General features: G+C 59.9%; 2 protein-coding genes across 5 annotated transcripts in view; one reads left to right on the top strand and one right to left on the bottom strand.

Moving 5' to 3' along the window:
- Positions 1-11446, bottom strand: CCDC92B (coiled-coil domain containing 92B). Its single transcript, XM_054287194.1, has 4 exons — positions 11386-11446; positions 6131-6284; positions 4054-4101; positions 1-2514 (listed from the first exon to the last, which is right to left on the bottom strand). The coding sequence occupies exons 1-4, from the start codon at positions 11428-11430 to the stop codon at positions 1853-1855; spliced, it is 909 nt and encodes a 302-aa protein (XP_054143169.1). The 5' UTR covers positions 11431-11446; the 3' UTR covers positions 1-1852.
- A 5197-nt stretch (positions 11447-16643) lies between these two features.
- RAP1GAP2 (RAP1 GTPase activating protein 2) overlaps positions 16644-23706 on the top strand; it is a 51468-nt gene continuing 44405 nt past the window's right edge. For 3 of the 4 annotated variants that reach the window (XM_054287186.1, XM_054287187.1, XM_054287188.1), the window contains exons 1-2: positions 16644-16708; positions 18762-18878. In XM_054287186.1, coding sequence (XP_054143161.1) covers positions 16659-16708; positions 18762-18878 — 167 coding nt within the window. In that variant the 5' untranslated portion in view covers positions 16644-16658. Of the gene's footprint in view, positions 16709-18761; positions 18879-20730; positions 20776-23706 lie in introns of those variants that run through there. The other variant, XM_054287191.1, reaches the window with a different exon arrangement.

A 23706-nucleotide genomic window follows, 5' to 3' on the forward strand; every position in this document is an offset into this window, starting at 1 on the left:
CTGCACCTGCCCAAGCTGTGCGGGCGGCCTGGGCACGGGGAGCTCTGCAGGGACGGCCTGTGAGGGCCCTGCCGGGCTCCTGCAGCCTCCCGCGGCTGCTGCGGCCTGCGAGGAGAGCTGGGGGCTCCTGGGGCTCTGCACTGCCCGGGCAGCACATCCAGGTGCCTCGCGGGCTGCGAACATTTCCCACTGGAGCTTCCGTGCCCCAGGAGCTGCACACCTCGGCCTGGCTGCTGCCTGGGCACTGTGAGGGGAGCCCTGCCCAGCGTGGCTTTGCTGGGCTCTTTCCCAAACCCAGAGCCCACGGCTGTGTTCGGGACCATGGGAGCAGCTGGGGAGTCCCAACCCTCAGGTCGTGCCCTCCAAAGCCTGACTAGTCACACGACAGCCAAAGAAAAGGTACAAAAGCCACTAATTTCTGCCCTGCTAGTGCAGCTCATACGCTTTGGAGTTTGTTTTTACTAAAGAGCTGGTTGGCGACTGCTACTGTCAATCTCATAAAGCATTTTAATAGAGTATATAAATATTGGACTACAAAAATAGACAGCTCTGACTGCACGGGCACACTGAGGGTGAGTGCGGGCAGGCCAAGCCTCGCTAGTCTATGAGGGTGATGTCTTTCAAGAGGTTTCAAACTGAATTGGAAGGAAATGGGGTCGGATGTCACCCTGCAGCTCCCTCGTGCCCACAGCAGCCGCGGGGGCAGGGAGGTCCTGCGGGAGGCTGCTGCCCACGGGCCGGCAGGGCGCTGGCTGCAGGCAGGGCCGCTCCCGGCCGGCCAGCCAGGCTGGCAGCCACACGCCGGGGTGAAACCTGCCCCTGGAGCTGCCCTGAGCAGCAGGGTCCGGCAGCACCGCAGCAGAGTGACCTTCGCCCTGCCCGGCCGGCAGAGCCCTCCCCTACAACGGTGTTTCACGACACCCAGGGAGAGATTGTAAAGCTGACAGTTGGGTGGAAATGGGGCAAGGCTGCCCCGGCGGGGCGAAGGCAGCTGGGCATGGCCGCTGTGCTGGGAAGGACGGGCGGGAGGACCGGGCGCTGCTCAGCCCTCAGCAGCGAGCCCAGACCTGGCTGCGGATGAGACTGAGAACCACAATGCTGGTGCCGAGGGGAGCACGGGGTGCAGCCCTGCTCCAGCAGCACGTGGAGCCCGGCTGCAGGGCCCAGGAGCCACGGGGTGTCCAGCAGGACGGACAATCCCGGCACTTGTCCGGCTGCCTTGTCCGAGTCCTGCCTGCGACCGCGATGACGGGAATCCGTGGTGGAGACAGCCAAACTGCTGCACGGGGAGCGCGGGACAGGGCTGGCCAGCACAGCAGCGCTGTCCCTGTGGAAGGGCTTCCCTCCGTCACCCAGGGGATCCACCTCGTCCGGCTACCTGCGCTCTGGGGAGCCCTGCTGGTGCCGTGCCCGGTGCCGCGATGGCCGGGCTGGGCTCACACCGCGGTGCCGGGCCGTGTGCTGCACGGCCTGCTGCTGCTGTGCCCGCTCCCAGCACCCGGGCCAGGGAAACCAGCCTGGCGCCCACTCTGAGGGCAGCAGGAAAATCTCATTTCAAAAACGCTTCCTCTTCTTTCTCTCTTTCCTTTTCCCTCGCAAGCTCCGGACAGGCGCTCGGACGTGTCCCCCTCGCAGCCCGGGTGCTGGACGCTCCCCTGTGCCGCGGCACCGCCGGTGACATCCCCGGCTCAGAACTTTCGGGGATCCTCCCTGGCTGCCGGCGGGTAGGTGCGCGCAGGGCTCCGCTTTCGGCCGCCCCTTCCTCTCCAGCGGGGATGGGGAAGGAGCCTCGGCCGGCGCCGCCCGGTGCCGCCGGGCTCAGGCCGTTCGGGGCCGCGCCGTGCCCTCGCCGCTACTCCTGGGCCCGGGGAGCGCCGTGGGCACCGTGGGCACCGGAGCCCTGCCTCTTGCCGGGCTCGCCCTTGGCCGACCTGGCCCTAGCCGCCGGCTCCTGCCGGGGAGGCCGCTGGCCCCGGGAGGCCGCGGCGGCGCCGGCCGGGTTGCGGGGCGAGGCCGGGGGCTCCGGCGGCGGCGGCGGGCGCTGCGGGCCGTGCGGCCGCGGCGCGTACAGGAACAGCGCCGGGTCGGGCATGGCGTCGTGCTCCTCCTGCGCCGGGTCCCGGGGCCGGGCGCCGTCCCCGGGCGGGCGCCGGGCGGGCGCTCTGTGGCCGCGGCGGCGGGGCCGGGGCTCGGCCGGGGCCTGCTCGGGGGGCGGCCGCCCGCCGGCCCGGGGGCCCGGCAGCCGCTGGGCCGTGGCGTGCAGCTGCAGCGAGAGGTAGGCGGCCGCCTCCGTCTGCTTCTGCAGCTCCGTGTCGAGGATGGTGACGCGGTGGCTCCGGCGCTTCAGCTCCTCCAGGAACCGGCGCTCCTTGCTGCGGAGGCTGGAGCGCAGCGCGGCCACCAGCGTCTCCTTGTGCTGCAGCTCCTTGCGCAGCTCCAGGTTGTCCTTCTCCTTCTCCTGCAGCTGCGCCTCCATCGCCCGGCACTTCTCCTCCAGCTCGCGGTCCAGGACATCTGTGGGTCGGGGCACAGAGGGGTCAGGATGGGGAGAGGGGGCTCAGCCGCGCTGCTCCTGGCGGGACGTGCCTGCTGACCGCTCCGTGGTGCCAGCGTGTGCCAGCAGTGCCACTGAGGCTGCTTGGGTGCTTCTTAAAGTCGGGAAAAAACCCCCTGAGCTGCCCGAGCACGGGCTCACTGCCAGCACAGGCACAGCAACCCCGGCATGTGTAACACCCAAACGCGGGGTGACAGCAAAGGCAGTTTCAGTGGAGGATGTTGTTGCCATGGAACCTGCTGCTTCTACCTTGCTGCAATTTTAAAATTTCCCTAGGTAAGTAGCTTTTCACCCTAAAAGTGACTTTGAATGTGTGCAGAGGGTGTGGGGGAGCATACGGGCTGGAAGAGAAAAGGAAATGGTGCAGGGAAACCATCAGCCCAACTTTGGAGGACTTTTGGCCTCAAGCCCTGGGATTCCAGAGCCTGGTTAGTCAGGATGGAGATGCTAATCCACTATTACAGAGGAATTGGGCCGCGCTCAGCAGGGAAGGAGCCTCCATCCTGGGACGGGAGTGACTTCTGGGGAATGCTGTCCTGGGGCAGGATGGCCATGTGGCTTGGGGAATTGGTAGCTTGGGGAATTTGCAGCTTGGGGCTCTGGAGCCAAGCCCAGTGGGCAGCAGGAGGGCTGAGGACTCCTGACCCCAGCCCTGGCTGCCTGCTCCAGCACCCAGCCCTTGGCAGGGCACAGGCTGGCACCTGCCCACGCTCCCAGGCCTGCCCAGGCCTGCTCCCATCCTCTGCAATAATCTGCTTTTTATGATGTGATTGGCAGCCACTTACAGCCTCAGCAAACAGTGTTTCTGCAGCTTTGTAATGAGGTCTTAGGGAGGCAGTTGCAGGCAGTAATTATTGCATGAACGGCACTAGAAGAGCAATCATTTGATGACATCATAAATGAGGCGCTGCCCCATAAATGTGGCAAAGTGATTGTGCAGCTCTGAAAGGCTGAAGGATGGGCAGGCACCAGGGATGAGACTCGCTGCATTGTGGCTGGTGATGGCACCCGGTGGGCTGGGCACCAGGCCCTCTGCCAGCAAAGCCCTCGGGTGCAGAGGAGGGACCCCATGGGAGGGCCGGCAGTGTGGAATTGCCACGGAGCCAGCCCCGGCACTGCGTGAGGGTGCCAGGGACCCCGCTGGCCCCAGTGAGAGCAGCCCGCACCCACCCTGGGACCGGCTGCCCTGGCACTGAGGACAGAGCACAGCTGGGGCTCGGTGCCAGGCACCGTGCCCAGGCAGCGCCAGGGAGGAGCTTCGTTTCATGTGTGGGCAGAGGAAGGAGAGGAGCCAGGCTGCTCCCAGAGCAGCCCCTGCCGGCCGCGGGGCTCCGGGCAGCACCGGCCGGCTGTGCACGCTGCTTCCAGTGCTGCCCTCAGCCCGCTGCCCCCCGGCACGGTCCTGTGCCCCCTGCAGCCCCGACGGGCCCCTCTGGCCGCGGCCGCACCTGCACCCGCACCTGCTCCCCCTCATCTGGTGCCCAAAGCTGTGCTCTTACCTTGCTGCCGGGCCTCCAGCTCCTTCATTTCCAGGTCATGGCTGAGCTCTGGAAGAGAAATCCAGCAGGACTGAGGAGGAGCATCCCACCCGCTCTGCGCTCCCCATGTCTTCCTCTGCTCCCTTTGGGGCACTGGGCATCACCGTGGCTGCAGTGATATCTCTGCCCAGCCTTCGTGGGAGTGTGGCCATCTTGGAGCACCAGCCACAGGCTGAGCTAAAAATAGGCAATTCTGGCAGCTTATATGATATTAGGGAGCCTCATGGCCAAGACATTGTCTCCGGCATGCTCTACTCTTCTGTCTTTCATTTTTCTGAAAGAGCTGCTGAACCATTTTCAGTACTGTAAACCGGGACAAAGAGCAGAGCAATGGATTGAAAATAGACCAAAGTGTAAGCTGCCACCCAAAGCATTTCATAATTTACTGCTCCAGGCTGATCACTGCCTCTGCATGTGACGCAAGCAGGGATGGCCTCGTCCCAGCACGATGTGCCTGCAGAAGGATGCTGCCCTGCTCCAGGGCGACGTGGACCATCCAAATCCCTTCCAAATCTCAGGAGCTGCAGCACCTACCTCCCTGCCCAGCCCCAACATGCTGCCTCCTCTCTGCTGCCCTTTGCCTGCTCACTGTCTAGCCCCAGGCTACAGCACCAGGTCACAAAGTGCAGCTCAGGGACCTTCTGCAGTTCACTTTACCCTGCACTCTTACAGACAGTCCCTTTTGAATTATTTATCACACCCCACCCAACCACTAACAGCCCTGAGCAGAGGAAGAGAGTGGTAGCAGCAGCATTCAGCTGCTTGGGGGCTATTTTTTCCCCTGAAAATGAGTTCAAATGGTTAATCTTTGCCCTACATTTTTCTTTTAATCTGCTTTTGTGTTGACTCTAATCCTCATCACTGCCATCCTTCTGAAACCGAACGCTTGTCTCAGGCTGCTCTGCCTGTCTGTCTTGGAAAACAAATCTGTAGTGAGGAGGCAGAAGTACCTGAGACCATAATGCAGTTTCTGGAAAGCGTTCAGCACTCTTGACTGCCCCAGTGGGAATCAATGGCCACTGTTGTGCTATTTTTCTGAAGCTAAAATAATAGGTTTGGAGTCTCAGATATATTTCAAATGAAAACCAAAGCAGTTGCCTGTTTCCAAAGACATCATTCTACTGAGCAAGTGCAGGGATGACGCATAGCCTGGGGTCCCAGTTTCTGTGCTGGAGCCAGGGGGTTGGTGCTGATCTGCTTCAGTACCATCCCCATGACCCTTGAGGGGCAGGTGAGAACCACCTCTGGGGAAGGGAGAGCCTTTCCCACAGGGGTACCTCAGAGAGACCAAGGGGACAGTGGAAAAGTCACAAACAACAGTGCCAGGGCAGCAGGCAAGGCTCCGCAGGGCCACATTGAGGAAAAACTGACTTAACGACTCTACTCTCCTCCTGCAAACAGCCTCCCAGATAATGACACTCAAGTGTCAGGAAAGGCTCCTTCCAACTGCCCAGGGGTTGCCTGGCACTCCTGGCAGAAGACACAGCACACCCAGGAGGACAGGACCCCTCTGGTCAGGTACAGCTGTCCTTGGGTCACACTGGGAAGGGGAGATCACCGTGCAGTGGCTCATTTCAGCCTGTGGGGACAGATCCCCCCAAGTTTGAATTAGGCAGGAGAACCCCACTGTTTTGTCTGCCTGAAGAGGCTGTAGATGAAACCATTAAGACAATGAAACAAAACAGTGAAAGCTCATAAAGGATGGGGAAAAATAGCCAATTTTATCGGTGCAGACATTTCTTTGTTTCCCAGGAACCTGGGAGAATGAGAGGCTGGAAGACAAGGAGTAATTAGCTATGGCTGAATTATTGATGAGAGCAGCAGCACAAGCTGGAATGAGTTCCAGTGGTGGCAGAAGGCTGCGCAGCCATCACTGCTGCAGGGGACTGTGACCCCGCTGCAGCTGCGCAGGGCCCCGAGCCTCGCCCTGCAGCCTCCTCTGAGCCCGTCTGGGGGCACCCCGGGCTGCAGCAGGAGCCTCCCTGCCCGAGGAGCTCCGGGAGCTCTCAGCTCCCAGCCCCGGGGCCGCAGCGCTCACCTGAGCAGTGCTTCTGCAGGCGCAGGATCTCCAGGTGCAGGTCGTGGAGCAGCTCCATCTGCTCCTTCTTCAGGAAAGCGATGTGCCGCTGCACGCTCTGGATCTGGTGCTCCAGGGACACGGTCTCCATCGCAACCAAATTCACAGTCCAGGCCTGCAGGGAGTGGAGATGGCCGGTGATGAAACGTGCAGCAGTGCCCCAGCCCCGGGGCCCTTGTGGGGGCAGAGCCCCTGTGTGAGCCCCACACAGAGGTGCAGGGTGGTGCCTCCTCTCCTCAACCCTCTCCACGGGCACCGTGGCTGTGGGCAAGGCAGCCCTGCTCAGCTGATGCAGGGAATGGCCTCAGCCCTCTCACCTTGCAGTGCCTCTGGGGCCGGCTCCTGTCCTGCCCGCTCTGAGACTGCACAGGCAGGAAATGCTGCTGCATGAACCCTGCCATCACAGCATGCATGTCTGTTCTGAATTGGCCCTAGGAAATACTTTATCACTGAGTAGGACGCATCTGGGACAGGATTGCTGCTCGTTGTCCCCAGGTGGGAGTTGCACCAGAGACGATTTTGGCTCTCACTTGACAAGCCCCACATTACACAGCAGCAACTGCAGCGAGCGATCCAGCACATGAAAAATACAATATGCTGTGTCTAACCCGATCAGCACTGCATGGCTGGGAGAGTCACGTTGTCTTCCAGGAGCAGGAACATCTTCCCTGGTAATTTGCCTGGCGGACAAGAGCTGCTGGCAGGCTGTGCCAGGCAGCCAAGCTGGGCTGGGCTGTGCTGGGGGTCCGTCCCCATATCATCAGCGGCTGTGGCAAAGCAGCTGCAAAAGCTGCCCACCTGTCCTGCTGCACAGGAAGATAAAAACAGCCCCTGAAAGAGCCCTTTATCCCAGGAAATACCTTTTTGTGGTGTGTGGAATCAGTCCTTGCTCCCTACACACAGCCCAGAAGGAAGGAAGCTGCAGCAAATGAAGATAACCTGGCAGAGTGGCTGGACTCAATGACCTGAGAGGTTTCTCCAACCTAAATGATTCTATGTGCCACAAGCCTGAGGGATGGAGTGCATCATCCTGTCCCTGGGCAGCTGTTCCCCACGTCCGACTCCAGTTTTCTCTCTACAGACACTGCAGAACCAAGTGAGCACTGTGGCCCACTGTTCCAGCACCCCTGGCAAGGTCACATAGGGCATTTTGCAATTCCTGCACCCAGAATGTATTTACGATCAATCCCTCAGTAAGTGGTCTTGGCAGTGCCCCAAGGTCAAAGCTTTGTTCCTGCTAAAGGCTCTGTAGATTTGGGACAATTCTACAGTCAGGTCTCCTGTGTTTGATGAGGTGTGGGCTGCAGGCTGGCTGGGGACAGCTGAGCACCCAAGCTGCTGGTAAAGAAATGATCCAAAGTGCATTGTCCTGTAGTTGTCCTTATGGAAGGTGTCAAACCCAGCTGTGCCAGGGGGCTGGGGCTGGCCAGGCCATCCTCCTTGGAGGGCAGTATGTCCTGATGCCAGTGCAAGAGTTATGGAGTTATCTGGCATCTGCCAGAGACCAGGAATGCAAACCACACCATGGGTACATCCTCCTGCCAGCCCTGGCCATGGTGGGCTGAGCTTCTTGATGGGAGCTGTGTTCCTCATCTCAGGAAACATCAGAAAGTAGGTTGGCCAAAGCACAGGGGACACATACTGCTATTTTCAAGCACTTTGTTCTGTCTAGTAGAAATGTCTTTAGTAGAAATGGCTGCAAATTTTCCATTGAACTTTCACTTCTCCCCTTAAGTAGGAAATTGTTCTCTTTTTTTTTTTTAACCAATGAAAATGTTTTCCTTTAAAAATAGTTGATAGATTTCAAGCTGCAAAAAAAGTCAAAGAAAAAAAATCTGGACTTGAGATCTGTTGTCTCTGATTTGGAAGCGAAGAGCCTTCATAATTTACCTGTGTATGCGGGAAGAGAAGTCTGTCTCCAGAATTGCAATGGTAAATCCTTAGTGGGTTTGAATCAGCTTTGCCTGTCCAACATGACTTTCATGTTTTGTCTAGAGAAGCAGCTGTCAGCTTGTGGCAGGAACATCTGAAGCCCCATGTGAGGGGGCGAGCACCTCGTTTTGTTTATCCACGAACCTCCCACCAGTACTGAGGGCATGGAGCAAGGCAGGGGTGGGACACAGAGGCAAGCGGGGCAGGAGCTGCCTTCACTGGAAATGAGGACAAAGCTGGAAACAGTCGTGCTGTTGCCCAAGAGCAGCGAGGAGAGGAGCTCTCCAGAGATTCCAGGGACCTGAGGCTGCTTCTGTTCACCATTTGCAGCCCCATGGGAGGGCCGTGTTGTCCCCTCTGCAGGTCCCACAGCTGTGCCTCACAGGTGATGATGCAAGAGCCAGAGCTGTTAAGGAAGATGCAATCTCATCCTGAGGCTTCAGTAACATCAGTGTTGGAGTGTCCCTAATGTAGTAGATAGGGAGAGGCGCCCGGAAAATCTCTCGATGTCACGGAAAGCAGTAGAATTCCTCTCCCCCTAACTTCTAGTGATAAGAGATCACCCAAGAATGTAGTCCCCCCTAACATTAGTAACTTTCTACTCCTTATTAACCAATTACAGTAAGGTAAGACCCCCTGACGTAGAGAAAAAACTTGCCAAGTATAAAACCCTACAAGACGAAACAATAAAAGCCTTTAGACCGTCCACCATACTAGTGCCTGCGTGTGTTCTTAACCCGAGTGACCCTAGAGAGTTTGAGTCGCCGTGCCGTTTCCTCAGAACCAAGTCGCCTCGCCTTGCATCAGAAAGCAACACCCTAACTGTACCCGAGGGCAGTAGATGGGCATTTGCATCACCAGGGCAGTGTCACCTTTTACCCCAAAGGAGTTCAGAACCAAACTCTCAGCAGCTGGTATCCTCCCTCCAAGTTTCTGAAGGCAAGTGGGATTGCAGCAGCATCCTGAGCCTTTAGTTTGATGTGTGCCTTGTGTCATTTCACACAGTTCCATCCTGGGCAGTGTTGGGAGTTAATAAGGATTAGCTGCTGCTGCTGGCTGATTTAACACTTACAGGGTGACCAGCTCCCAGCTGGTAACACCAGAACTCCCTGTGCCGAGGCTTCAGAACAGCCACAATGGTGATGTCCAAAAGCCTGTGCAGTGAACTATGGCAGGAACCTTCACCCTGTGCCACAGGCACGAGAGCCAAAGCATGGTGAGTGGGGCTGTCCTTGCCAGCGGCTCCTGCTGCCCAGCTGGGTGAGTGAGGCTCCCAGGATGGGTGTACTGCAGTGAGTGGGGACACGGTTGGTGCCCCACTCTGATCCCTCCCTTGTGCTGTAGCTGTTACTTCTCCTTTCCAGACTAGTTCTAAGGATGCCAAGACAACTGGTGGTGGAAACTCTCACAGTGACTGTACTCTGTGATTTTGATGAGTTATGTATGAGATTACAACCGTAGAAAACAATGTCATTCATAATAAAAGCCAAGAGTAGGTGATAGTAGTCCTCTTTAGCTTGAAGGATGCTCTGTGCCCTTGTGCTTTTGAGAGTTGTACGTGTGCACACACAGCAGCAAAGGAGGCAGCAGTCAGCTGAGCAGAGTGGCTTGCCCCTATTCAAAGGTGACACCTACAGCCTGAGCTCCGTGCAGAGCTCTGGCTAAACAGTTCTCTCCTGCTTTGAGGACTGGACATCCACAGCTTTGCTCCACCGCCGAGAGCTTCCCAGGAACAAGGCTCCCTTGCTGTTCCCCCAAGATTTTGAGCACAGACCTGGTGAGGTGGCACTGGGCTCAGCCCCCTCCAGTTCCCCACGGGGAGTGACCGTGGGCATGGTCTCAGCTGCTGAGCCTTCCTGTGCACCTGCCTCTAAACCACGTTTTTTTCCACACTTCTTGTCCTTTCATATGCAACCATGACATTTGGCACAAGAATATTGGGAGTCCTGATCTCAGCTGCTTCTTTCAAATGCTGGGGGAAAACTCCAGTGAGATTTACAATTTCATCCCAATTTATCAAATTCTTATTTCACAAATGACTGAAGCAGCCTCTTGGAGCAGCTACAATGACCAATTCAGTTGCAAGTCTACCGAGAGATGATTTCCTTTGCACAGACAGGTTGATTGAGAGTTTGCTTCCAGGGCAAAACTCTGCTTAAGTCTGCTGTTCAATGTAAATCAGAATCCCAAAGCTTTGACCCAAGAAAAACCCTCCATCCCAATGATACATCTGAAAGGGAGATGCAGTATTGCCTATCTGTGTACCTCTGTACACACACCATGGTCACACCGTGGTCTGGCCCTTATCTGTGATTATTATTCCCCATAAATGGCAAATTAGCTGGGAGTCAGGGGGCATGAGGTTTGCAGGAACAGGTCGATAATTTGTCCTGCTGTGGCTGCCAGCAACCTCTTCTCCATCACATTGAAACATATGCAGGAATAAACACTGACACACACTAGAAATCCATAGTGCTTGGTATTTACAGCTCAAATAATATAAACTGCAGCAGTGCCACTAAGCTAGTGTATCTTTAAATGTAGGGAAATCAGGCAAGCAGGAAGCTCAGAAACTTGCAGAAGGTCACAGAGGCAGTAGCGATGCCAGGAATAGAAACCAGAGGTGAAATCCTGGCCTTGGAAAAGTCAGTGGGAAACCTTCCCTGTTCTTAGCAGAGGCACAATTACACTCGGAGCTCTGTTTGCTATTCATTATCTGTCAGTGTCTATTCACAGATAAAATCAATACAGATGGTGATTATAAATTATTGTTTCTTGCAATTCTCTGAGCACAACCGCCTGAGGAAAAGCCCTGGTGACGCTCGTCAGGGGGATGCGGAGGCTGAAGGCAAGTCCCTGCTTTCTCCTCCCGGCTCCGAGGGAATTCGCTATGGATGCAGCTCTGCTCCGGGAGCGGAACCGGGCCCTCGGCGCCGCTCCGGGCCGATCCTGTTCCCGGCGGGGGCCCCGCGGTGCCGCGTTCGCTGGGGCTGGGGCTGGCAGCGGCCCTGCCCGGTGCCGGTGCCGGTGCCGCGCTCCGCAGCGGGCGGCAGAGCCCGGGGGCTCGGGGGGACGGCGGGACCGAGCGGCGGCGGCGGCGGCACAGCCGGGCAGGGGCGGCCACAGCGCCCGCGGGCCGCGCACCGCGAGAGGCAACTTCCCGCACGGGCACGGCGGGGCCGCGGGAACTTGTGCGGGGCCGGCCCGCGGCCCCGGGACCCGCGGGACCCGCCCGCCCCGCGCCCGCCCGCCCCGCGGCCCGCGGCCCGCGGCCGGCGCCTTACCTGTGGGGAGCGGCGGGGCCCCGCGGGGCGCCCGCTGGGCGTCATGGGCGGCGGGGCCGGGGCCGGGCCGGGCCGGGCCGGGGCCGCGCCGGCTCCGCGCTGCCCGCGCTGCCTGCGGCGGCCCCGCCTCGCCCGGCCCGGCCCCGCCGCCCGTAAACAGGCGGCAACGTGACCGGAACTGGGGAGCTCCGCCGGGGCGGCGGCGGCGGCGGGCGGGCGCAGACCCTGCCCCGGGGCCGGGCCGCGGCCGGGCAGCGCATCGGGCTGGGCGCCGCTCCCCGGGACCCTGGGCCAAGCGGGGCTCGGCTCCCCGGGACCCTCGCTAAGGCCGAGTCCCGCTCCTCGGGGCTCTCGGGGTGCCGCTCCCCGGGACCCTCGGTGCGGCCGGGCTCCGCTCCCCGCCGCTCCACGCCGCTGTCCGCGGTGCTGAAGCCCAGGCCGAGGCTGCCCCGGAGCCCCGCGGCCGCCGCCCGCTGAGCCCCGGGCGCGGGGACCCCCGAGCAGCCCCGGCGGTCGGAGCGGGGCTCTGTGTCTGCGGGGAGGGCGGCGGCCGTGTGTCCCTGCGGGGGCTGCGGGCTCACCGCCGCTCAAATGCGGGCCGGCACCGGCTGCAGCCGGGAAACCGTCAAACCAGCGGGGCTGTGGTCAGAGAGATGGTGATAAAAACTTGTTTACTCGAGTGGTTACTGATTTTTCATGCCTTTTGTTTGTGGTGCCCCGACCAGCTGGGGCTTGGCATTGAAGGATGACTCAATGCTTTGCGCCTGTGCTCCGTCAGGGAGGGGATGCGCTGGCCTGTTCCACGCGGCACGGCGGCACAGCGAAATGGTAGCGTCCTCCCGTCAGCTGACAGTCTGCTGATTGCCGTTCCCTAAACCCAAACGTGCCTGGAGAGCGCCCTGCTCCTGCTCTGATGCTGAGCTGTGCTCCGTCTCCTGTTAGAGCTGCTGCAATCCTGCTTATCCCAGTGCACAACCAGCACAGAGGAGTTGTAGGGGAGCTCACAGACTGTGGTCTGTGGTATCATTCTGCCATCCCACATCCTTCCCTCCCCTTGAATGCTTCCAGGCTCTGGGTGAGGGCTGGTGCTCCACAGATCCAGCGAGGCTGTGCTGTAGCCAATAGACTGCCCTGTGCCTGCAGCTCCAGGTGTGATACAGAGAGTTTGTGACATCTCTGCGCAGTAACGGCCAAGGACTGGGCCCTCACCTCAGGCACGGTGGTGGGGTCCAGCCTGGTCTGCTGTTTCTGGTAGTTGAGAAAGGCTGGGCTTGGTGATAGGGCTCATCTATGGAGACTAAGTTTAGTTCACATAAAGAAAGAAATCATTGAATCAGGAGAAAAGATAAGCAGTGTGCTCTGAAACGTCTGTACATGCACACGCAGGAAGATAATTTGCAATAAGTTATTCAGACAGATCTGCTTGCAGCCCCAGACAGTGCAATGGAGAGCTTCAGAGCCTCCCAATGCCAGCTCCTTTGTGGGCCTCCTTTCAACTTGTGTTCTCTGAAAAATGAGTTCTTGAAACAAGAAGTTGTTAAGGGGTCACAGGTGCTGCGTGAAGGGGGCGAGTGCAGCCGTTCTTGTTCAGAGCAGCACTGTCTCAGGTGGAGCCCCTCTCGTCCATCTGTGACCCTCAGGTCAACGCTTGCCAAGGTGCCATTGTCCCTCTCAGGGCAGTGTGCCATGCTTGGGGTGTGTGGGTGTTTTTAATGTCTCCTTGTGTCTTCCCCTAACTTGTGTGCTAACTTAAGCAGCAGCGAGCTACAGATGGGAGATGAGGGGAGGAGAAAGGGGAATGTCTGAGTGCATCACATTTCACAAGGTTTGTACAATTTTCATTGATTTTCCACTGGATAAAAGACAAGCCTGCAAAGAGTCAAGGTCAGGCACTCAGGGACAGAGAGTGGCTGTGTGAATGAGGTCATCGCTCGGGATGCAGCCTGCCAGGGGACAGCAGCAGAGCACAGCGCATCCTCTGCACCAGCACGGAGCAGGAAATGTTGGCTGCCTCCACAGCCATCATCTGGCAACTTGGGGTCACTCTGCTGCACGCAGCCTGCTCGCGTTTCCCATCTCCAGCTCCAAAATTAACTGGTTTCACTGGCAGCTTTCTCGAGCAGGACATGACACGGCAGTCCCTTTGCTGATGCTGCCAGGCGCCGTGATGTCCTGCACTGCAGTTATGCTGCATCTCTTCCCCACTCTCTGCTTGATCCCAGAGACAGGAGTTCCTGCTCAAACAGCTCTGAGGTTACAATGCAGTGAGGCAAATATGGCAGGAATACCAGTTCAGGAGGAACTGGGGGTCCCTGCTGCCGCCTCAGACGCGTGACTGAGCTCCAGAGGCTGCTGGGCAGCAGCAGAGAGCTCCTTGTCTGTCGCACCCAGCTCGGACACGTCTCACTGCCATGTGAGAGCGCTGGCAGCCCCTGCTCGGGGCCCCCCCGGGGCAGCAGACGTGGGGAGCCCCGCCGAGCGCCCCAGCCCCGGGTTCTGCTGCAGCAACGTGGCTTGTCCGCTGCTCCGAGCCGGGGGAGACTGGGGGGATGCAGGACGGGAGTGTGGGGATGTGAGGATGTAGGGATGGAGTGTGCGGGATGCGGAGCCGTGGGATGCGGGATGCGGGCACTGCGGATGGGGCTGCGGGCGGCAGCTCTTCCGAGCGGGGCTGGGCTCGGCTCCGCCGCTGCTGCTGCTGCTCCGAGCCGGCACTGACCTCTAGTGGCACCGGCAGCGGCAGCGGCAGCGGCGCCGGCGGACAGCGGTACCGGCCGCGGTAAGGATGAGCGGCCCCGGCCCCGGCACCGGCACAGGCAGCACCCGTGCGTCTGTGGGTGCGCATGTGCATGCATGTGGGTGGGTGTGTTTGTGTACATGTGTATAGGTGTGTGTGTCTGTGTCTGTGTTTGTGTGTGTATGCGTGTGTGTTTGTGTGTGTGTCTGTATGTGTAGGAGTGTGTGTACATGTGTGTGTGTGTTTGAGCGCATGAGTGTGTGTGTCTGTGTGTTTGTGTGTGTTTTTGTGTGTTTGTGTGTGTATGCGTGTGTTTGTGTGTGTGTCTGTGTGTGTGTGTGTCTGTGTGTGTATGAGTGTCTGTGTGTGTATGTGTGTGTGTGTGTCTGTGTGTGTGTTTGTGTCTGTGTGTGTATGAGTGTGTGTGTGTATGAGTGTGTGTGTGTCTGTGTGTGTATGAGTGTCTGTGTGTGTATGAGTGTGTGTGTGTGTCTGTGTGTGTGTGTGTATGAGTGTGTGTTTGTGTGCCCGTGTCCTGGCTCGAGCTGTCCCAGGCCGCGTTCCCGCTGTGGACACGCCACGCTCGGGGCTGGGCAGGGCCGGGGCCGTGCTGCCCTGCCGGGGGAAGGGGCGCTGGGCACCACGGCCTCCCTCTGTCCTCACAGGTGCCACAGTCAGCGGGCAGGGACAGGCCCGGGGCTGCTCGTGCCACCGTCCGTCCTTGCCGGGCCGCAGAGGAGCCGAGGGATGCAGCCTCTGCCGCAGGCCTGGACGTGGCCCAGGGCCTGTGCTGGCTCGGCCCGGGCCCCTTCAGCGCGGGCTGGTTCCTGGAGCGAGCCGCTGATTCCCGACCGGAGCCGCGTCCCGTGTGCGCTGCAGCGAGCCTGGACGCCGTGCCCTTCCAGGGTGGCCACGGCAGTGCTGTGGGACCAGAGCTTTCCTCTGCCACCCCCGAGTCAATTATTAGGGGGATTTTTCCATTTAATTTATAAATGAGTTTAACTTTGCCTCAGATATTATTTTCCAATCTAATTGAAATGTAGTGTATGTGTGCCTTCTAATTGCTTTGAAGAACCTAACAAGAAGCTCCTTAAAGTCTAAAGGCTAAAAGCTGGAGGATTTTAATAAATTTAACATTAGCTTAACATTTCCACAGGGATTGGAAAATATCTACTTGTAAGGATATTTGCCTGAGCCGAGCAATGCAATTTGTTCCTCTGTTAATACATATATGATATGTGAACGATCCAATTTTTAATTTTTCTCATTGTTTAAAAACTCTTTTAAAATGAAGGTTGCTTTTATTTTTAAATCTCCCAGGTCTTTAAAAATTGTTATGGTGAAGCATCAGATGTGGGGTGCCAGCCATTTCCTGGCCCACACAGGAGGCCGAGGCTGGGCTGCCGGGGGCATCCCCAGCTGCCCACCTGGGCACGTTCTCTCTGGGCAGGTGGTTCTCTCCAGCCTGCAGCCCATGGCTCGCAGGAGAGGAGAGCCCTGTGGAGGGCAGGCCACTGCCCAGATGTGGGAGAATCTGAGCTCCCTTTCTGTGGCCCAGGCAAGGCACAGCCTCCCCAGGTGGCATGGCTGGGCAACCTCGGCTCCCAGCTGTGAGCAGGCATCAATGCCCTTCAGATGTGTTTGCACCCAGCACCAGCAGGACTTCAGAATTACCAATAACAGGAATTTACTTCGGTATTGAACACCATTTGCTCTCAATGAGGCTGTTGGCTTGTGGATGCAGCACCTGGGTTTGCTGAGCTGTGAAATTAAGTTCTCAAAGATCAGAAAAGTGAGGATTTAGGACCAGAACACCACTTTTGGGAAACAGCTTTCCGTGTGGTTTCAAGCTGCTTGCAGTAACACCTGCCTGCAGGTGTGGTTTCCTCCCTGAGCCCCCTGCAGCTCCCAGGGGCTCTGGGGGGGAGCTCCGGCTCGGGCGGGTTTTACTCTGCATTTATGGGCGAACAGTCCTGCCGGTGCTGCCGAGTGGGTGCTCTCACAGCGAGCAAGGACCGAGACAGGAGCAGGGCGGGCCCAGCCCCGGCTGGGCAGGTACGGCCCCGCCCGCCCCGCGCACCTGCGCGGGATCGGTGAGTGGGGGGCTCGGGGGACGGGGATGCCGGGGCCCGCCCTGGGGTTTCTGCCCCCGAGGCTGTTCCCGAGGCACTTTGGGATGCTCAGCCCGACTCGCTCTGAGTGTTAAAGAGGCTGCAGACGCTCATTTCCCTGGAGCCCTGGACGGGGTCCAGCTGGCCGGTGCGAGACTCCGGGGTCCGCAGGGAGGCACCGGGGGCGTCGTGTCCCCCTCGGGGCCGCCCCGGCGGGGGCGTTGCATAACGCTTTACATAACGGGGCCGGCGGTGCGGCCCCCCCGCACCTGCCCGGGCCAGGCCCCCCGGTCCCGCGGGCGCCGGAGGGGGCGGGAGCGCAGGAACCGGCGCAGGAACCGGCGCAGCCCCGGGGCCGCCGCCGAGGAGCCGCCGCCGCTCCGAGCGGGGTCTGCGGGCTCGCCCCGCCCGGCGGGACCCCCGGCATGGCCTCGGGCAAGGCGGCGGGGGAGCGGCGCTGGGAGCTGGTGCGCTGGTGAGTGCGGCGGGCCCGGGGCTCCCTCGGCAGCGGGGAGCCGAGCTGGGCAGGGGGGGCTCAGCTTGCGAGGGCTCTGGGCTTTGGCCGGGGATGCTCCCAGCCCGGAGAGGGGGAGAGCCCGGGCTGGGGGGACACAGGATCTCGCCCTGGGTCTGGGACGTGCGGGGCGCTCCGAGGGGCGCCGGGGGTCCCGGCCGAGCGGGGGGGGGGGTCCGGGCGGAGCGGGGGTCCCGGTGAGGCTCCTGCTCCATCCGGGGGACACACGGGGTGCAGGGAGGGGGATCGCTGGCAGAGGCAGGAGGGGCGGTTCCGAGCACTTTGCGCGCTCGGGAAAGGGTCCTGCCCGCTGGGCAGGCTGCGTGCCGGGGTGCCGAGGGCTCCTCGTTCCGGGGTGTCCCCGGGACTCGCGTGGCTGCTCCGGGCTCTGGCGCGCGGGGACGGGGTGGGACAGGGCACCGTCTGTGCCCGGAGCAGCCGGGACGGGCTGACATTGAGAACAAGCTTTGTCTGTGCTCTTTTATGTTGAATTGTGCAGTTTGTGACGTCCGAAGCTTGTGACTTTTGAGCAGGGCGCTGCGGCGATGCCAGGCTGTGGCTGGGGACGCTGATGGCAGCGCCGGGCCGGGCCCGGGTGGGAGCAGAGCCGGGCCCGTGCTGGGTGCCAGCTGTGGGTGGGAGCCCCTCGAGCCAGGGAAGAGTGGGAACCACTGAGGCTTTTTCTTTTCCTCTCTCCCTCCCTTTCCCCGCTCCTTGCAGCCGAGGATACTTTTTCCCCTCACACACTTGAACAAACTGTGACAGCAGCTGCTGGCCTGGCTGTTCTGCATCCCCACTGCCTCACCCTCACTTCCCAAGGGACATCCTGGCTTCCCTGGCCCTGCTCTGTGCACGGTTATCATACCCCAGAGCTGCAGGGAGCGCTGGCATTGCACCGTGCTCGGTTGCTTTTAACTGGAAAATTGGCAGGACACTCTGTGCTGGGGATGCTCAGGGAGCCTTTTGGGTGTCCTTCAGCTGCAGCTCCTCCACTGTCGCTGCCCCAGCTCCACGGCACCCGGCAGGGTGGGCTCAGGCTGGTCACAGAGCCCAGCAGCAGCACCTGGGGAGCTCCTGGCACACTGGAGCCTCCCCTCAGCCCCATCCAGTGCAGGCACATCCCTGGGGTTAATGCTGGGGATGAACCTCCTGGAGCATCCATGTGCAGAGGAAGGGACAGGAGCTCTCTGCAGCTCTGGCTGAGGTTCATGGCTGCTGCAGTTGTGTGTGCATGTGTCTCCAATCAGTACTACAGGGGCTTTAACTTATTAATCACTCGCTGATGAAATTTCACAATCAGAGGAGTGTGTATGAAGCACAGCTGGCTGCTGGCATGGAAGCAGGCAGCAGGGTTTTGTTCCAAAAGATGGAAACAACTGCAGTTATCAGAATTTTGCTCACTTAACAGAGAACCCATACTCTTCTAATCAAATTCATAACCATCAATTCATTTGGCTATTACTGGATAAGCCTCGGCATCTGGCCTGGCATTTGAAGTGATGCTAGAAGGCCTTGGAGCCAGGGCCAGCCCGGGGGGTGGGTGTGTGCTGGGGCAGGCTGTGCCCCAGCACGATGGTGCTGAGCAGGGGTGCTGTGCCTCTGTCCCCTGGGGCCGTACAGGGGAATGTCCTGTGCTGCTCTGGGAATGTTTGTGCTTTGCTTTCCGGCACAAGGCGGTCAGGGGGGCCTGTGGGTCTGGGCTGGGGGCCCTGCGTGGGCTGGGGGCTCTGTCCCCTGGGGCTGTACAGGGTTGCAGCTGGCAGCAGCCCCACAGGTACCCAAGGGGGTGCAGGGCCCCCTCCCTGGGGTCAGTCTCAGGGGATGCCCTGTCCCAGGCACGGCCGTGGGTGCGTGGGCTGGGGGCAGCGAGGGTGCGGATGGCACGGGGAGCGGGCAGAGGAGGGGCTGTGAAGGATTTTCTGCCGCCCCCGGGGCAGGCCGCGGTGCACGCCCAGCCGCTCCCTCCCGCAATCGGGGCTGATGAATATTTCAGTCTCCCTGGGTTTATTTTTAGGTACGTGCGAGAGGGCCGCTTCCGCATCGAGGAGAGGACGCTGACGGCTTTCCAGTGGCTCTACTCACCCCAGCAGCACCGCATCGTCAGCAGGGCAGACCTGGGCTCCCCCAGCAGGTGAGGGGCCGCGGGCTCAGGGTGGGCACTGCGGGTAGAGCGCTGGCACGCCCTGCTGCTTGCTCTGTCACAAGCCCTTGTGGGCCTGCCGAGCCTGTCTGGGAGCCCTGTGACACATGAGCATCTCGGGCTGTGCTTCAAAATCAAGTGCCAGGTGCAGTGGTTGCGCCAGGAGCTGCAAACCCCACATAACAGCTGTTTGGTTTAAAGCAGTGGGAAGGACAAACGATCACCTGCCTGCCCAAACTCTTCTTGTAATCGTCCCCATGGTTTTGGTCGAGGATCTGCTTTATGTGGGCAGCACTTGAGGTTTACTTAAAAACAGATGGTAGCCAGGGGCTGTGTTTTCCCCAGCCATCAGTGATCGCTGGAAAATATCTGTTCTGATCCCCTGATTTTGGTCGGTGCTTAAACTCTCCCCTTGGGAGCCACATCCCAGGCACATGCTGCGGCTCTCCCTGCTGATGCATATGCATTGCTGTCAGTTCCCACCCCGTGTTTGATGATAAAACACCATTAACATAAAAGCCTCATGGGCCTCCAGACACACACAGAGCAGCATCTGCTCTCTGGCCTGCAAAGAGCTCTGGAACACGCTGAGTCCCTGAGTGGCTGTGGCACTAAAAGCTCTTCCCTCTCTGTTTCAGCAGCAGTTTTGCTCCAAGAGCCCTTAAAGCCCTGAAGTATTTATCTGCCTGGAACTGCATGGATGAGAACAGCGGTGGGAGGGTGGCTGCAGAGGATGGAGGTGCCCAAAATCCACTTGGGTTTCCCAGGACAGGAAGGGCTGTGGGTACTTTTCATGCAGGGCAAGCCGGGTGGGGTGGAAGGAGGTGACATTCACACCTGGGACAGGTGACATTCACACCTGGGAGAGACTTCCAGGGGCACGATGAGGTGCCGGCAGGAGCCACGGCAGACACGCTGACTGCTGCCATCTGCTTCCCGCGACGGGAATTCCTCTGCCTGCCGCTGGAGAGGCTTTCCAGAAACTGGAATGACTGTGCTGTTTATTGATTTTAACTAATTTTTGCAAATTGCTTTCAGAGGTTGTGTTAGCCCCGCGCCTGATGCGCATGTCTCATTTGGCACGTGCAACTGAAATGCGTGTAACATCATTTATAATTGATGTTAAGTGCTGTTGGGGTTAATTTCACTAGATTCATTTGATTTCCCGAGGGCGTTAATTTCCCTGGATTCCTTTGATTTCCCAGCGGAAAAGTTACCTGGAAGCTTCCCCTGGGAAGTTACCTGGAGCCGTCTGGAGACTCTGTAGGATACCAGCGACCTATTATGAGTGGTGTCTGTGTCTCTCTCATGGGAGTAAAATGTTTGTCTCCCAAGGCGGCTCAAGTGTAAGCTCTGGCTCGGCAGGAGCAGCCGCGGGCACAGGGACGGGCACGGGGACGCTGCGGGCACCGGGACGGGCACAGGAACGGGCACGGGGATGCTGCGGGCACCGCTGGGCACGGGGATGCTGCGGACACCGGGACGGGCACAGGGACGGGCACGGGGATGCTGCGGGCACCGCTGGGGCACGGGGATGCTGCGGGCACCGCTGGGCACGGGGATGCTGCGGGCCGGGCCGCCCGCTGCGGCGGCTGCTCGGTGGGAAGGGAGCGAGGGGACAGACGCGGCGGGGCCGCGTTGGTGCCTCGGGCAGGACAGGGCGGCGGCACCGGGCGGGCTCTGCCTCCGCAGCCGGCGGGGTCCCGGGGCCGCGGCGGCGGGCGGGGAACGCGCCCCGCCCGGTTCGGCCCCGCCCCGCCCCGCCCGGTTCGGCCCCGCCCCGCCCGGTTCTGTCCCGCCCCGCGCGGGGCCGGCTCCGCCACCGCGGCGGGATCCGCGGGCGGGAGCGGCGGGCACGGCGCGGCGCGGGGCTGCGGCTCCATCCCCGGTACGTACGCGCTCAGCGGGGCAGCCCCGCACGGCTCTCGGCTGCTCCGTCCGCGTTCGGGGCTGGGGCCGGGGGCTGTTCGGAGGCTCAGGGCTGGGGACGGACCGGGATAACGGGACCCGTGTGTGGGAGGGCGGCGAAGCGGCTGCCAGCGCGGCTCTTAGAATATTGACCATTCGAGGAGGCGATTTCCAGCAGCCCGTGCGGGGCTCTGCCTGCTGTCCCCGGGGGTCGGGGTGCTGGGGTCCGGCGGCGTGCGGGGGGCTCTGTCCCGCCTCCCCCGGCACCTCCTGGCCGGGAGCCCCAGGTGTTTGCACAGGACGGGGGTGTCTGAGCCTCCCTGCGTGCCCACGCCAGTCTGCCGGGGCGATTCCCCACACCGCGGCCCCTGCGCGGGGCTGCAGCTCATCCCTGACAGCAAAGCCGTGCAATGTCTGCCCACCAGGCTGAGCTTTCCCTTCATGCTGCTCATTCCCACAGGCAGAGCACCGATATGCCTGGCGTGGAGCTGCACAGAGCCTGTGAGGGCTGTGAGATGTTGTTTGCATCCCTGGCGAGCGCAGGCTGAGATGGATCCTGCCAGGTTGTGCCATCTTCTGCACGCTCTAGGCTCTGCTGTTTTGTTTAAGACTGCTTGTTGTTTTAGAAGCAGAAGGGACATAATATCTGTCCACAAGGCAGGATTTACTGGAGGTTGGAATCGTGCCAAAGAGTTTAAATTCAGATCCACCCCGCGGTGTGATTGCAGGCAGCCGGCTCGCGCTTGCACACACCACGTTTCACAGATACTGCATTCTCCCTCTGCTGCCGGTTCCTCCCGCTGGAGAGGATAACCATAGCAGCAAACATGCCTTTTTCTTTGCTTGTTTGTTTTATCATCCTCCCTTCCCTCCATCCCTAGGCACATCTGTGTGGTAGCAGGGTCCTGAGGGCTGCCCAGAGAGGCCCTCTGCTGCTGCTGCTGCCTGTTGTGTACCTGCTCAGATGCTCTGGTGGCTGCTGCTGCTGTGGAAACAGGAACAGGACTTCTGCAGCAACAGGAGGAGAGACATTTTTTCCAGGAGCTAAAACCAGCTCATTCTCCACAGACAGTTTTGCAGTTTTGTGGGGGCAGATGAATCCTCGCTTGGAGTTAACATCTGCCTCCAAGCTGGATGCCAGAAGGACTGTTGCTCGACTGTGATTTGGTTTCAGCCTGGCACTTGAAAAGCCCACTCAAAATGGTTGAAAAATACAGGTGATGTTGGCAAGAGGTAGCAGGATTTGGAAAAGCTCGAGTCCAAGCCCCATGTGGCTTGTTTGCAATGTTCAGTGTCCACACATGGGTTTGGCCTCAGACCTGAGCCTGGCTGCTGAGGCCTGACCTTGTGCCAGGGCAGCTCAGCCTCGGGCAGCCAGGATTCCCTGTGTGCTGCTGAGGCCAGGGTGCAGGGCAGGTGAGCAGAGGAGCAGCCCTGGGCAGGGGAAGGTGCCAGGACACGTGCTGGGTCAGCGAGCCCGGTGCCCTGCTGCTGAGGGCATTGCAGGGTCACACAATCACAGAATGCTTTGGGCTAAAGGGACTGTAAAGGTCATCCAGTTCCAAACCCCCCACTATGGACAGGGACACTAGACCTTACCACCTTGTGTAATATCTTAAATCTTCTGAGTCTCAATGAGGGGGTTGGGGTATTTTTGATTCCTTTATTTCCATTATTAGAAAATTGTCCCAGAGATTGATTGTATTGAAAATTAGAAAGCTCCTAATTCCCAGCCAAAACATGTTCAGGTCTCTCTCATTCCCATGCTTTCATCCCGCCCCCACGTTTTCCCAGCCCTGGTTTTCAGTTTAAGCTGTTCTTTTTCTGTCTCTGCACAATTTCTTCACTGGCTGCAGCCACCCCCTGCTCCGTGTTTGCTGTGTGAATTGGGCCAAACCCTCTCTAGCTCCTGGCGCAGCTGCCGGTGCCAGCCTGGCTCTGGGGGCAGGTTTTTGTGGAGGTTTGCCCCAATGCACCCTCCTTCCTGCAGCCCTTGCACTGCCTGGGCGGGCGAGCTCTGGGCTCCCGTTCCTGCAGGCGGTGGGGACTGACGTGCAGGGATGTGCAGGTAGCCATGGTGACAGCCCAGGACCTGCTCCGGCACGGCAGCCGCTCCTCTGCCTGCAGCAGGGCTGCCACGGCCGCAGAGGAGCGCGGCGGGCAGGGGCGCTGCCCTGTCCCTGGAGTATCCTGTGCCAGGCACCCGTTGGGCGCTGTGTGGGTGCCCGGAGCAGCCTCCCTGCTGGCTCCTGGGGAGGCACAGGGCACGGGGCTGTGAGCCCGTGCTTCCCTGGAGCATCCTCCTTCAGGCTGCACTGGCACGGGGCTGTGAGCCCCTGCTTCCCTGGGGCATCCTCCTTCAGGCTGCACTGGCACGGGGCTGTGAGCCCCTGCTTCCCTGGGGCATCCTCCTTCAGGCTGCACTGGCACGGGGCTGTGAGCCCCTGCTTCCCTGGGGCATCCTCCTTCAGGCTGCACTGGCACGGGGATGTGAGCCCCTGCTTCCCTGGGGCATCCTCCTTCAGGCTGCACTGGCACGGGGCTGTGAGCCCCTGCTTCCCTGGGGCATCCTCCTTCAGGCTGCACTGGCACGGGGATGTGAGCCTCTGCTGCTCCCCTCTGCATCCTCCTTCAGGCTGCACTGGCACGGGGATGTGAGCCTCTGCTGCTCCCCTCTGCATCCTCCCTCTGGCTCCACTGCCATGGGAAGGGGGTGGCCGGAAAAGGTGGAGAAAACAGGCAGAGAAAATCTGTGTGCTTGAACAGGCTTTTCCTAGAGAGAGCCTTTTCATGCCTTTTCATGAGAGAGGAATTTCGTGCCCTTGCTATCAAGGCAGGACTCTAAAATGGGTGGCCTTGAGAAAACAAACAACGCTGTGCATTAAATTCAGTGGGCTGAGAAGAATTCCAT

Source organism: Melozone crissalis, unplaced genomic scaffold (genome assembly GCF_028551555.1).
Source record: "Melozone crissalis strain CALT ecotype California unplaced genomic scaffold, PUWL_Pcris_2 ptg000057l_1, whole genome shotgun sequence".
NCBI classification, from domain to species: Eukaryota; Metazoa; Chordata; class Aves; order Passeriformes; family Passerellidae; genus Melozone; species Melozone crissalis.